Source organism: Mesoplodon mirus (genome assembly GCF_964341445.2).
Source record: "Mesoplodon mirus genome assembly, chromosome: 13".
NCBI classification, from domain to species: Eukaryota; Metazoa; Chordata; class Mammalia; order Artiodactyla; family Ziphiidae; genus Mesoplodon; species Mesoplodon mirus.
Window position 1 is genome coordinate 5,352,495 of NC_138989.1, and position 13,152 is coordinate 5,365,646.

Sequence of the window (13,152 nt, forward strand, 5' to 3'; positions counted from 1 at the left end):
GAGTCAGCCCCGCGAGCCAGGGCTGCAGCCACAGCAGCATTTTCATGTGTCCATTTGCTCTGATGCACTAAACAGTCCTGGTGGGAGGCATTCCAAGCACAAAGCAGACATCAGAGATGCAGTATTTACTGAGTCACCCTTCCGAGGCGCTGAATCCTGGGCTCTGAAGCGCAGCCATGGTGAGTTAGGTCCCCCAACAGGTTAATTTAGGTTAACACCGCAGAACAGCCGGGCTCAGAAACGCCGGGCAATTCTAGACTCTCCATCCCCCTCAGTAATAAAATACAGCAAATCCAACTGGACTCTATTGATTTTTTTTATGTAACTATTTTGGGACCGAAACATAAGGAGAGGGTATTGATGGGTTCAGGAGTCACGTGTCGAGGGGGCGGTGTGGGGGGGGGGGGTTCTGCGCACACCAACTGCGGCCCCAGGCAGGATGAACAAGAGGAGATGATGGGATTCCACTCCAAAGAACCTGGGCTCCTTTCCCGCCTTCCCTTGGCAGAGATGGGGCATCAGGGGTCCATCCTGCCCCTGAGTTTCCAGGAAGAAGCAAAACAAGCACCCAGATGGAGAATAAAAGTGACGACGAGTGACCCTGCTTTATTTCTCCCGGTGGCGCTATCACCACCTGACATTAAATTATGTATTTGTTTGTCCAGTGTTTTATGAATGTCTCGCTCTACCAGAATGACAGCTCCTCAGAATGGGGGATAGGTCTCTTCTGTTCCCTGTTGTGTCCCTAGTGCTGAGCACTGATTAATACATGCCTGTTGAATGAATGAATGAATGAATGAGTGAGTGAGTGAGCTGGGATCTCTTGATCACATGCCGTGTGCCAGGCACTGTGCAAAGAACCTTGCAAGGATTCAAATTCCTCCTGCCTGGGACACCCTTCTCTGGGCTGGCTCTGGTCTGATCACATTTAGGTCTCAGATAAGATAAAGGCCACCTTCTCCAAGAAGTCTACCTGGATCACCTAGACCTTCCCCATCAGATTGCTTTGTATTGAGTATGAAGAGTGTAAATTACTGTCTGAGACTTTCCTGCTTATGTATTTGCTGGCTTCCTATCCCTCGCTCCGTCACACCAAACTTGCCCTATAAGGCAAGCCCCTGAGGTCACAGGCACCTAAGCCTGAGGGTGGGAAAACTGAAGCAAAACTCCAGGACAAGGAGGTGCCTTAGGGGCAGGAGAGACAGGAGTCAGAGACTTTGGGGAGGAGGCCCCGCCTTGCTACTCACGGCCTGTGTTGTCTTGAGCAAGTCCCTGAATTCCTCTGAATCTCGGTGCTCCCATCTGGGAAGACATCGGAGCCCTTAACCTCTCCCTGGGTGACAGGGAAGAATCCAGGGAAATCCTGAAGTGAGAAACCACTTGGTAGGCAGCAGAGGGGCCGTTATCCTTCTCTTTACAGGTCTGACTCATGCAGAGAAGAGCTCATCAGCCCCTCCCTTCCTGCCTGCCCTCCCTCCTGAGAAACCGCAGGCCCCGCTGGACAGCACCCCTCTCACCCCCGCCGTCACCAGGCTGGTGTCTCCCAACCTTGTGATGAGATCAGCAGGGGGTCAGGGCCTGCTGTAGACGGAATGCTTGTGTCCCCCCAAAATTCATAAGTGGAAAGGTGACCCCCAATGTGATGCTGTTAGGAGGTGGGGCCTTTCGGAGATGATTAGGTCATGAGGATGGAGTCTCATGATGGGATCAGTGTCTTTATAAAAGAGGCCCCAGAGAGCTCCCTCACCCCTTCCACCAAGTGAGGACACAATGAGAAGACGGGCATCTATGAACCAGGAAGAGGGTTCTCATCAGAATGTAACCATGCTGGCGCCATGGTCTTGGACTTCCCAGCCTCCAGAACTGTAAGGGATAAATGTCTGTTGTTTATAATCTACCCAGCCTGTGGTACTTTGTTATAGCAGCCTGGATGGACTAAGACAGGGCCCATTCTACAGATGGGGAAACTGAGTCTTGGAGGGGCCAAGGGGCTAGAAGGGGTTAGATCAGATCTCCCAATTTCTCAAGATAAGCCAGAAACCTGGCTGGTGATACTGACATCTCCCACTTTTTAAATGTTGGCAACTGAGAAGCCCTCAAGCCAGACATGTCCCAAAGGCAGCCAGCAGCCTTCCACATCGGCTTAATTTCCCAAAACAGCAAGCCCTGGATGGACCTAGAGATGATCATACTAAGTGAAGTAAGCCACACAGAGAAAGACAAATATCATATATCATTTGTACGTGGATTCTTTTTAAAAATGACACAAATGAACTTATTTATAAAACAGAAATAGACCCACAGACATAGCAAACAAACTTGTGGTTACTAAAGGGGAATGGGGTGAGGGGGAGGGATAAATTAGGAGTTTGGGATTAGCAGATACACACTACTATATATAAAACAGATAACCAACAAGGACCTACTGTATAGCAGAGGGAACTATACTCAATATTTTGTAATAACCTGTAAGGGAAAAGAATATACATATATACACCATATATATATATGGTATAACTTTGCTGTACATCTGAAACTCACACAACACTGTAAATCAACTATACTTCAATTTCAAATTTTAAATTTTAATTTTAAAAAATTACATACTACTGGGGCTTCCCTGGTGGCGCAGTGGTTAAGAATCCGCCTGCCAAAGCAGGGGACACGGGTTCGAGCCCTGGTCTGGGAAGATCCCACATGTTGCAAAGCAACTAAGCCCGTGCACCACAACTACTAAGCCTGTGCTCTAGAGCCCGCGCGCCACAACTACTGAGCCTGCGTGCTGCAACTACTGAAGCCCACGTGCCTAGAGCCCACGCTCCGCAACGAGAAGCCACTGCAGTGAGAAGCCCGTGCACTGCAAGGAAGAGTAGCCCCCGATCGCCGCAACTAGAGAAAGCCCGCACGCAGCAACGAAGACGCAATGCAGCCAAAAATAAATAAATAAATTTTCAAAAATAATTTAAAAATAAACTTTTAAATCCTAGAAAACATCAAGTGTTAATAAAACAATATTTTGGACCAAAAAAAAAAACACCAACCCCCTCCTTGCTGATGCACCCCTGGACTCCAAGCTGACTTTAGAGGGGACAAAATTCCCCAAAACAGTTTCTCAAAAAAGACCCAGCTCTGCCCCCAACTTGAAACACATCCCTGGACCCAAATTAGTCTCAGAATCCATAAGCTGCCCACAAAACTCAGTGCCTACAAACGTAGAGAAGGTAGCAGCAAAGAGCCCTGACTCTGAGACAGTTACACTGCGGGTTCACATCCCTTTGTGGCCATGTGACCTTGACAGGTCATGGTGCCTCTCTGGGCCTCAGTTTCCTCATCTGTAAAATGGGGCAAACATAAGTCCTTACCCCACGGGAGCCACTGAGGACTCAACGAAGTAAAATCAGCAAAGGGCTTAGAACGCACACTATGTGTAGATCGGGGTTAGTTGCAATGTTGCTTTTGATTCTGAGCCTCACTGACGTGGGAGAACCAGCGCAGGAGACCACATGGAAAGGAGGGGGGTGTCTGCCTGCCAAAGTCTCACCCTTTATCGTAACCGCCTAATCCCTCGGGGGCACAGAACTCAAAGGACTCCTAGTTGCCTGCAGAGCTGACTCCAATCTGTTTGATTTCTACGGCTGGAAACCTTAGCTCGCATTTATAGTTGTATCTGTTGCAAAGAGAGAGCAGAAAGGAAGTGAAAGGGACTCAGTAACCACCCACCATCTTGGAACGTCAGTCTGGCTTGTCCAGGAGTCTGTCCACACAGTTCTGCGCAAGGCTGTGGAGGGGAATCTGGCTGTGAGGTGGTGCGTCAGGCACAGACCAGCACCTGGGCTGGAATCCTGACCCTGTGTGACCTCAGGCAAGTTACTTGGCATCTCTGGACCTCAATATCCTCATCTGTAAACTGTGAATAGTGAGGGTGTCCATTTGCCAGAGTGGTGAGTATTTCACCCTGTTCATACAAGGAAATGCCTGGGATGGTGCCCACAACACAGGGAGTGACTTCAGAAACATGCATGTCCATCATCACCCCATCATCCCATCACCATCACCACCATCATCCCATCAACATCCCATCACCATCATCATCACCATCACATCATCATCACCATCACATCACCACCACCATGATCATCATCACATCACCATCATCATCACCATCATCACATCACCATCATCATCACCGTCATCACATCACCATCACATCACCATCATCACCACCATCATCACCACCATCATCACCACCATCATCACCATCATCACCATCATATCACCATCATCATCACCATCACCATCACCATCACCATCACCATCATCATCACCATCATCACCACCATCATCACATCACCATCACATCACCATCATCACCACCATCACATCACCATCATCATCACCATCATCACCATCATCATCATCACCATCACAATTACCATCACATCACCATCATCACCATCACATCACCATCACATCACCATCATCACCATCACATCACCATCACATCACCATCATCACCATCATCACCATCATCACATCACCATCATCATCACCATCACATCACCATCACATCACCACCACCATGATCATCATCACATCACCATCATCATCACCGTCATCACCATCATCATATCACCATCATATCACTATCATCATCACCATCATCACATCACCATCATCATCACCGTCATCACATCACCATCACATCACCATTATCACCACCATCATCACCATCATCATATCACCATCACATCACCATCATCACCATCATCACCATCATCACATCACCATCATCATCACCATCACATCACCATCACATCACCACCACCATGATCATCATCACATCACCATCATCATCACCGTCATCACCATCATATCACCATCACATCACCATCATCATCACCATCATCACATCACCATCATCATCACCGTCATCACATCACCATCACATCACCATTATCACCACCATCATCACCATCATCATATCACCATCACATCACCATCATCATCACCATCATCACATCACCATCATCATCACCGTCATCACATCACCATCACATCACCATTATCACCACCATCATCACCATCATCATATCACCATCACATCACCATCATCATCACCATCATCACATCACCATCATCATCACCGTCATCACATCACCATCACATCACCATTATCACCACCATCATCACCATCATCATATCACCATCACATCACCATCATCATCACCATCACCATCACCATCACCATTACCATCACATCACCATCATCACCATCATCATCACCATCATCATCACCATCATCATCACCATCATCACATCACCATCACATCACCATCATCACCATCATCATCACCATCATCATCACCATCACCATCATCATCATCACATCACCATCACATCACCATCATCACCATCACCATCACCATCATGATCACCATCACCATCACCATCATCACATCACCATCACATCACCATCATCACCATCATCATCACCATCATCATCACCATCATCATCACCATCATCACATCACTATCACATCACCATCATCACCATCACATCACCATCATCACCACCATCATCACCATCATCATATCACCATCATATCACCATCATCACATCACCATCATCATCACCGTCATCACATCACCATCACATCACCATTATCACCACCATCATCACCATCATCATATCACCATCACATCACCATCATCATCACCATCACCATCACCATCACCATTACCATCACATCACCATCACATCACCATCATCACCATCATCATCACCATCATCACCATCATCATCACCATCATCACATCACCATCACATCACCATCACCACCATCACATCACCATCACCATCACCATCATCATCATCATCGTGATGATTTGCTACCTGCCTTTCTGAGTTGACATTTGCTATTTTAGCCACCCCCAGTGGCTGTCTCTTGACCTTGGGCTCCTTAAATGAAGTCAAAGTACTCTAAAGGACCAGACAGTAGAACTCCTTGACCAGAAAGGCTCCACTGTGTAGGGTGAGAAAGTCCTGGGCAAGGAGTTTTTAAAAAACGGAGAAATTGTGAGAGCCACGAGCCCCAATCTGACACCAATTCACGGTGTGACCCTGAGCGAGTCACTTCCCATCCCCGAGTCTCCTCTGCCACCTGCAGGGGGAGCTGTTGGAGGAGATGCTTTAAGACACGTCTTGCTCTCCAAGTCCACTCACCTACTCTGGGGAAGAGGTGGTGGTACCACGACCACCCCATGATGCTGCCTTTCGTGCCAGGGTGCCTCCGTCTCCCCACGGTGATGGGAGGCGACGCATCTGCTGAATCCCGTCTCTTCGAAGGGAAATGCACCCTCTCCATCCCCATTCAACTTCTGAGTCAGGAGAGTAGAAAGGAGGTGCCCATCCGCACACAACGCAGGGGGCACAAGGCTGCTGCAAAGGCTTTGCTGACCCAGAGACCACCCTCCCCGACTTCACACCCACCCACAAGCGAGGGCTTTCTTGTGCTCCCTTGGACCATGGCAACCACCACGCTCATTACTGGCTTCAAGCATCGCAGCTCATGCAGAAGCCTCATGCCTCCCAAGTTCCCTGCATCCAGGGCGGGGGCGGGGCGGGGACGAAATGATTTACTCTGGGAACCTCCACGGTCCGGCCATTAAATCACCCGGGGGGAGGCGACAGCACTGGTACACGGCTCCCCGCCAACCCCAGTGCCACCTCTCTGAGAAGAAACACCACCCATGGGCACCCCACACACACATCACTGTTGTAACGAGAAAGAAATATACCACACACCACGCCAAGGTGCCAGGCACGGCTAAGAGCATCTCTGCCTTGAAGCCAAAGTCTCCCCCCACCTCCAACTAGCAGGCTCTGCCACTCACAAGGACCCTCTGTCGGGGGCTCTCCACCCACCCTGACTTTATAGACCCTGAGCATAATGGGTCAATGGAGCAAGGCGCGTCCATTTTCCCCAGCAGGGACAGTAAAGCGCCGCTGATTTGCAAAGCCAGAGCGGGCACAAAAGTGGCTTGAATAATAGGGGCCCCCTAGTCGCCAAGCTGGGGGATTTGTGCTGACTCTTACCAAGTACAGTTCCATATGTTTAAGCGCTTGCAAGGCTGAAAGAAATACACCCACCACACTCTTTACCATGGCAGCTACCCACGCGGGAGCGGGGAGGGGGCACAAAGCAGACAGTCCGTGTGTGTGATGGGGGAGAGATCGCGTCCTTCCTCGCCTCTGAACTCTTCCAGCCCCTCTCTGGGAGCCTCAGCCAAACGTGGTCGGGAAATCATGCCAGAAATTACCCAGAAAATCCAACCAGCTCTGAAGGATGCTCTAGCTAATTCCTCCGAACCTTTCAACCAACGGCAGGCAGTTAAGTACCTTTCAGGAATTTCAGCCCTGTTTTTTTTTATCCCCCAGCTCTCCTAACTGGTGCTAAATATAGAGTTATCAAACTGTCGTCTCTTTGTGTCCCTGGTGGGGACCGGTGAAAGGCTTACATGTGCTCTCAAGGACCTGGCGACGGCACTGGGGACTCTGCTCTAGCAGCACCTGCCAGAATGAGCTGCCCAGCTGAGACCCTCCCGGGGAGACTCAGGAGCTGGGCCAGCACCAGGTTTCAGGGATGGCATACCTTCCCAACCAGGACTGGGCCGCCCAGAGCCAGGCACAAGCTATTCTGTTGCTAGGGAAGGGGGGAACGGAGGGTTCAAATGTTCCCTTAACAAAGCACTAGGCAGGCAGCTTCTCTGAGAGATTTCTGATATTAACTTAGGAGCACTGACCCCCGTGCAGGGACAAAATCAAGACAAAACTGCAATTTTCCAGTCCAAGGGACTGTGCACTTTGGGGAACGGGCTCCAGGGCTTCAGCTAAGAGGAAACAGCCTCGACCCCAGCAACGCGGAGAGCAAAACAGCTATCAGAGCTGCTTATTAGCCAAGCAGATTAAAGATTCATCCACGTCAAGCCCAACACCGCTCTCTAAATTGAGCCAAAGCTGAATGCCGATGGATGTCTCTGACAAAAGGCTTTCTCCGAGTGGAAGGTTTTATTAAATATTTTGGGTCACTTAAGGGCATCTGGAAGGAAGACAGTATTTACTTTTTCCACGCAAATACATCACACATTAAGTTGGCATACAAGGTCTGCTCCTAGCTGCAACCCTCCAAGACAGTTAAAGCTGAAAAGTTACAGTTGTATTTTGCTGCTGCGTTCTGGGTGGCTGTGTGGTTTGTTTATTAAGAAGACGAGAAGAATCTTCTCAAGCAAAAGCTACCTGCTCCCAAACCACAGGTCCTGATGTTAACAGGTTTGGAGAACCGAGCTCTCCAAATGCACATGAATGTTGCTGGTGACTGTTCCCGGTTCCTCTGAGCCTTTAGAATTTTCTCCGCGGCTTGGGGTGGGAGGAGGGGAGGAACTGGCATTTTAGGATAAACATCCTCTAGGACCAACGTGTAGCCACACCAAGGTGGTAGAAAGCTTTCCAAACTCCAGCGGAGACCCAAAATACCTGACTATTTTGCCTTTCCCACTCGCTAGGTTTCGGCGACAGCTGCGCCGGTGCCAGCGGGGAGCCCGGCTCCACGGTACCCAAGCAATGGCTCTGGCCAGTACCACGTTCCAGGCGGCCCTGCGCGCCCTGAACTGCCTGGCCACCCTAGGGTCAGGGCGCTGGGGCAGCCCGCGTTTACAGGAGGCGAGCAGCGGGCTACGCAGCAGCCAAGGGGAGGCCACTTGGGGAGGGGGCACCTTCGGCAGGGATGTAAAAGCAGGAGGGTGGGGAGGGGCTGCGGACCAGCCAGACGGCTCCAACCGAGGCGACCTCAAGGTGGGGCCCCGCAGGTGTCCCGGGAAAGCCGGCGGTGCGTCCGCGGGCATCAGGAAACCGGCAGAAGGGGCCCACCGACTCCCTGCCACCGCAAAACCGCCGCGGGAACCGGGTCCTGGGGGACGCTGCCCCAAGGCGGGGCGGGGAGGGGACTCGGTTTCTGGAACCCGCCTGGTGAGGCTGAGCGCACCCGGCCGGTTGGCCCCCTTGCGCCCTGAACGGATCCGCAGGGGAGCTGGAGGTTTGGGGAGGAAGGCGGGCGGGCTCTCGCGTTGGGCACAGGGGTACGGGCTGGAGACCCCTGGGTTCCCAGAGTCTCCCCAGATCTGTGCAAGTCCGGGAGACGCAAGCTACCGGGGACTTGAGAAGGAGGTGGCCGCCCCGTGCGGGAGCCAACTTTATGCGCGGCGACCGGGGTCGGGGATGGGGTCTGGGGACGCGCGTTACCTGGGCACTGGAGCGCCGTCAGCGCCAGCAGGAGCCCGAGCGGCGGTGCCCGGCCCGGGGGCGGCATGGTCCTCGGCGCGCGGTGGGCCCGGTCCGCGGCTCCCGGGAGCGGCCCCCGCGGCTACGCTCGGGCGCCGGGCATGCCTCGCTCCCAGGGCGCCGCTCTTCCCCAGACGCAGGCGGCCGGCGCTGGCGGCGCTTCCCGGGCTGCGCCTCAGCGCGCTCTCTCGGGCTCGGCCGTGCGCGGCCGGGGAGCCGGGGGCCGCGGGGGCTCAGCGCCTGGCGGCCTGGCCGGCGGCCCCGCACTTGGCCCGACTTGCTCGGCCCCCGCCGCGGCCACCGCCGCGGCTCCCGCGCCCGGGCGCCCGTCCCATCCCGGTCGCGCCGCCGCCGCCTCTGCCCGCGCCAGCTGCTGGCCGCCCCTCGAGCCAGCGAGAGAGTGAGCGAGCGCGCGAGCGCCGGGGAGGAGGGAGGCGAGGCGGGAGGGGGGAGGGGCCGGGAAGGCCGGGGGAGGGGCCCGCCGCCGGGAGACGGGGCACCAGGCGGCCGCCCGGCGATAGGCGGCGGGACGTGCCACTTCCCGGCGTCCCCGGGGGAGGGCGCCTGGCCGCAGAGGCCTGGGCAGCCCTGCGGGGGTTGTCAGGGCGTTGGCGGGGACCGGGACCGCCGGACGGATGACCTACGGGGCAAAGTGCGGACAGATCCGGGCGCCTTCGGGCCGTAGGCGGGAGTTCCCAAGGTCGCGGGATGAGGGAGACGGGGAGGGTTCTCGGAATGGGGCAGCGACGTCTGGAGCGGCGGTGTCTGCGGGGTACGGGGACCGGGAGACGGAGCGCAGCCCAGAGGTCCTGGCGTACATCTGGCACAGCCTGGGGGTGCCTGTGGGGAGGGGAGGACAGGGGTGGCCTCCGGGAGTCGGGGGCTGCCTGAGGAGCTCCTACAGAGCCCTAGGATCGGGGCTGGGCGCGCTGGCTGGGCGCGGTCAGTGGTCCTGAGCGAGACCGATGGCGCCTCAGGGATGGCGCCCCACGGGTGGCGAGAAGCGGAGACCCTCGGGGGCCCTTCTTTACCCGAGCGAGAGGCCACGCCTGCCCATTTCTCGCAGGCCCTAAGAGCGCGCGGAGGGAGGGGCGCGGGCCAGAGCGGTCCCCGGAACGAGTTCCCGGCGGCGCGGGATCAAACAACGACCGCGCGGGGGTGTAACAGAGGCGGGGATGGGGACCGGGTGGTCGGATTCCTCCAGCCTGTGGGCAGGGCCTCGGCGGGGGCCACAGTACCCGTTTTCCGGAAGTCCTAGATTCCCCCCCTCCCCCGGGCGTCCCAACCCCCAACCCGGGCTAGGCCACGGGAGCGAAACAAAATTGATGAAGCATGCTGGGCGCAAGTGCGGACACCGCCCGCAGGCCTCAGATGCCTTGAAAGTTGCCCCACAGCCGGAAGAGCGGGGACCTGGCGGTGGGGGGGGGAGGGGTCCACCTGCGTCGGAGTCTTTGCTCTGCCCCGAGCCCCATCATAACGGCCACTGGCTCCAGAGTCTCGGTTTTCCGTGAAAACAGTGGGTCAAACTCTTTGGAAACAGTCAATAAGGCAGCGTACGGAGGGTGATGCAAAGACAAATTTGGGGAAGACTTCAGAGTCATGGAGTCTTGGCAGAGAATCCCGGCTCTGCCACTCTAGCTGTGCCCTGGAGGGAGTCATTTAACCTCCCCAGCCTCTGTCTCCCCATCTGAGAAATGGAAGCCATTGCAGCATCTGCCTGGTGTCCCAGAACACGTATGTAAAGCCCCTGATCTATGAATTAAGAGCTCATGTAAAGGGATCCGCTGTCCACATTATCATCCTCATCATGACGGTCATGATTATTATGTATCTGGTGTTCCTCTGTGGGCCCAGCGCGCACATCAGAACCATCCTCTGCCTCTCCCAGCGGGCAAGGAGAGGTTGGAGGGGGGTTTCGGACAGGGCATCATGAGTACAGACAAGCTCATTAGCAGAGGCGGTACTCAGCTCTTCCTAGATAAAAGAACGAAGAAAGAACTAGGGGCAGGTGGCCAGTCTCAGGCCCAGGTTGATTGCGAGACATAAAGGGATTTTTCCCATAAACTAACAGACTCCCTATGCAAGGAACCCATGCCCTGGCTGAGCCCCCTTTGGGCTCAGAGGCTGGGATGCAGGGAGAGCCACATGACAGGCTGGATGGTGGGCGGTCTCCTTGGGACTGGGGTGGCCTTGCACGGGGCCCGCCTGTCCCCTCTCTGTGACCGTCTCCCGCGAGATGCTGCCAGGCCTTTCTTGGGATCCTGCGTGCCCAGCTGCCAAAGCCACCTCTTCTCTTTCCCACTTATTCATTCATAAGTATTTGCTGAGCGGAGCACCTACTGTGTGCCAGGCCCGTGTGGGGTGATGGTAGGGGCGAGTTCTCTAGCTCAGAAGAGGGGAAAACCCAAACTCAAGGGATCTCGAGGGACAGCCACCGCAAGGGCACAAGGCAGGAGTGACCCACGGTGTGTATATCAAGATGCCCCAGGCATCTTGACTAGGCAGCAGGGTTGGGGGAGGGGCTGTGGCCAAGGAGGAGAAGTCGTTTTCTAGCAGGGGTGCATGGGGAGGGGTTGAATGGGTCCAGTGAGTCCCCAGGCCAAGGGTCACATGGTATCCAGTGACGACAGACAGTGATCACCTGCCTCCGCCCACTCAGGACCACCCCGTCGCACCCCACTGAGCCACCCGCCCACGTCTGCACCCCAGCCGGCCCGCCTCCCGGAGGATCCTGGGCTCACCCTCTTCCCACCTCTACGCTGTCTCCTACTCTTGGCCCAGCCTTCCGGGGTCTTCCCACCACGGCCTCTTCTCCCTTCAGATCTCAGCTCAAATGTCGCCTCCTCAGAAAGGCCTTTCCAGACCACACCACCTAAAACAGACTCCTCCACACAGCCCACTCCCTCTGGAGCCCCGCTCACGTATTGTTCTAAGTCCTGCTGTTCAGGAGCTGAGGTAGACACGGTTACCCCACTCCCTGATCCAGGCTGACGATGGTGGAACCAGAGGCTGAGAAGAAGGATCTGGTTTTGAAGGTGGCTTTTCCACGCCCGGGCTGTGTGACTTTGGACAAGCACCTAACCCTCTCTGAGCTCATACGTCCGTAGAGATGAGAACTCCAGCCCTGCCTCAGCCTATCCCGCGGGTTGGGTGAGAATTTCTGCATATTAATCAGGCCCCTGAGTCTCTATCTAATGGGAGTATTTCAGGGGTTATGCTGAACAGAAAAGGCCTTCCTGGATCCTGAAGGTGCTCAGGCAAGGCGGGAGGGACTGGCGGTAGCGACCTAGGGGATCCCAGGCCTCCACCCCATCCCCCCACCCAGCAAATCCCGGAATCTCACCCCCAGCCTGCTGGCCTCAGAGCTTGGAGCAGGATCATAAGAATTACACAGTTCAAACTCTCCCCTCGTGTACAGATGGGGAAACTGAGGCCAGGAATGGTCCTGCCCTACGTTCTGTAAATGTGGGGAGGCAAATCCAACTAGGAGCCAGCCTCGGCCCCCGGCGCGAGGCCCTCTCCTCCGGGCTAGGCTCCCCCAAGCCCCACCACCGCCTACCCACCAGGCAGCCGCACCCAACGCGGGCCCTCTGGCGCCCTTCCCCGCCCCCCCCCCCACCCTCTGCTCCAGCTCAGCCCACGCGCCCGCCGGGCAACAAGCGTAGAGCGACATTGCCATCTCGTGGCTGTCGCTGGCACTGCCGGCCTGGCCTGAGCAGCGGAAGAAAGACTGGAGAGGTCGGGGGCAACGGGGGCACTAAGCAGAGAGATTTCCCCACCTCCCCCAACTCGGAGAAGCTTTAAAAGACCCCGTA

The 13,152-nt window shown here is 55.1% G+C and overlaps 1 protein-coding gene across 1 annotated transcript in view; it reads right to left on the bottom strand.

Moving 5' to 3' along the window:
• LOC309815040 (transmembrane protein 132B) overlaps positions 1 to 9,365 on the bottom strand; it is a gene marked incomplete at its 5' end in the record, with an annotated part of 393,456 nt that extends 384,091 nt beyond the window's left edge. The window contains one exon of the mRNA XM_082641458.1: positions 9,299 to 9,365. Coding sequence (XP_082497584.1) covers positions 9,299 to 9,365 — 67 coding nt within the window. The remainder of the gene's footprint in view (positions 1 to 9,298) is intronic.
• Positions 9,366 to 13,152: the final 3,787 nt, after the last annotated feature.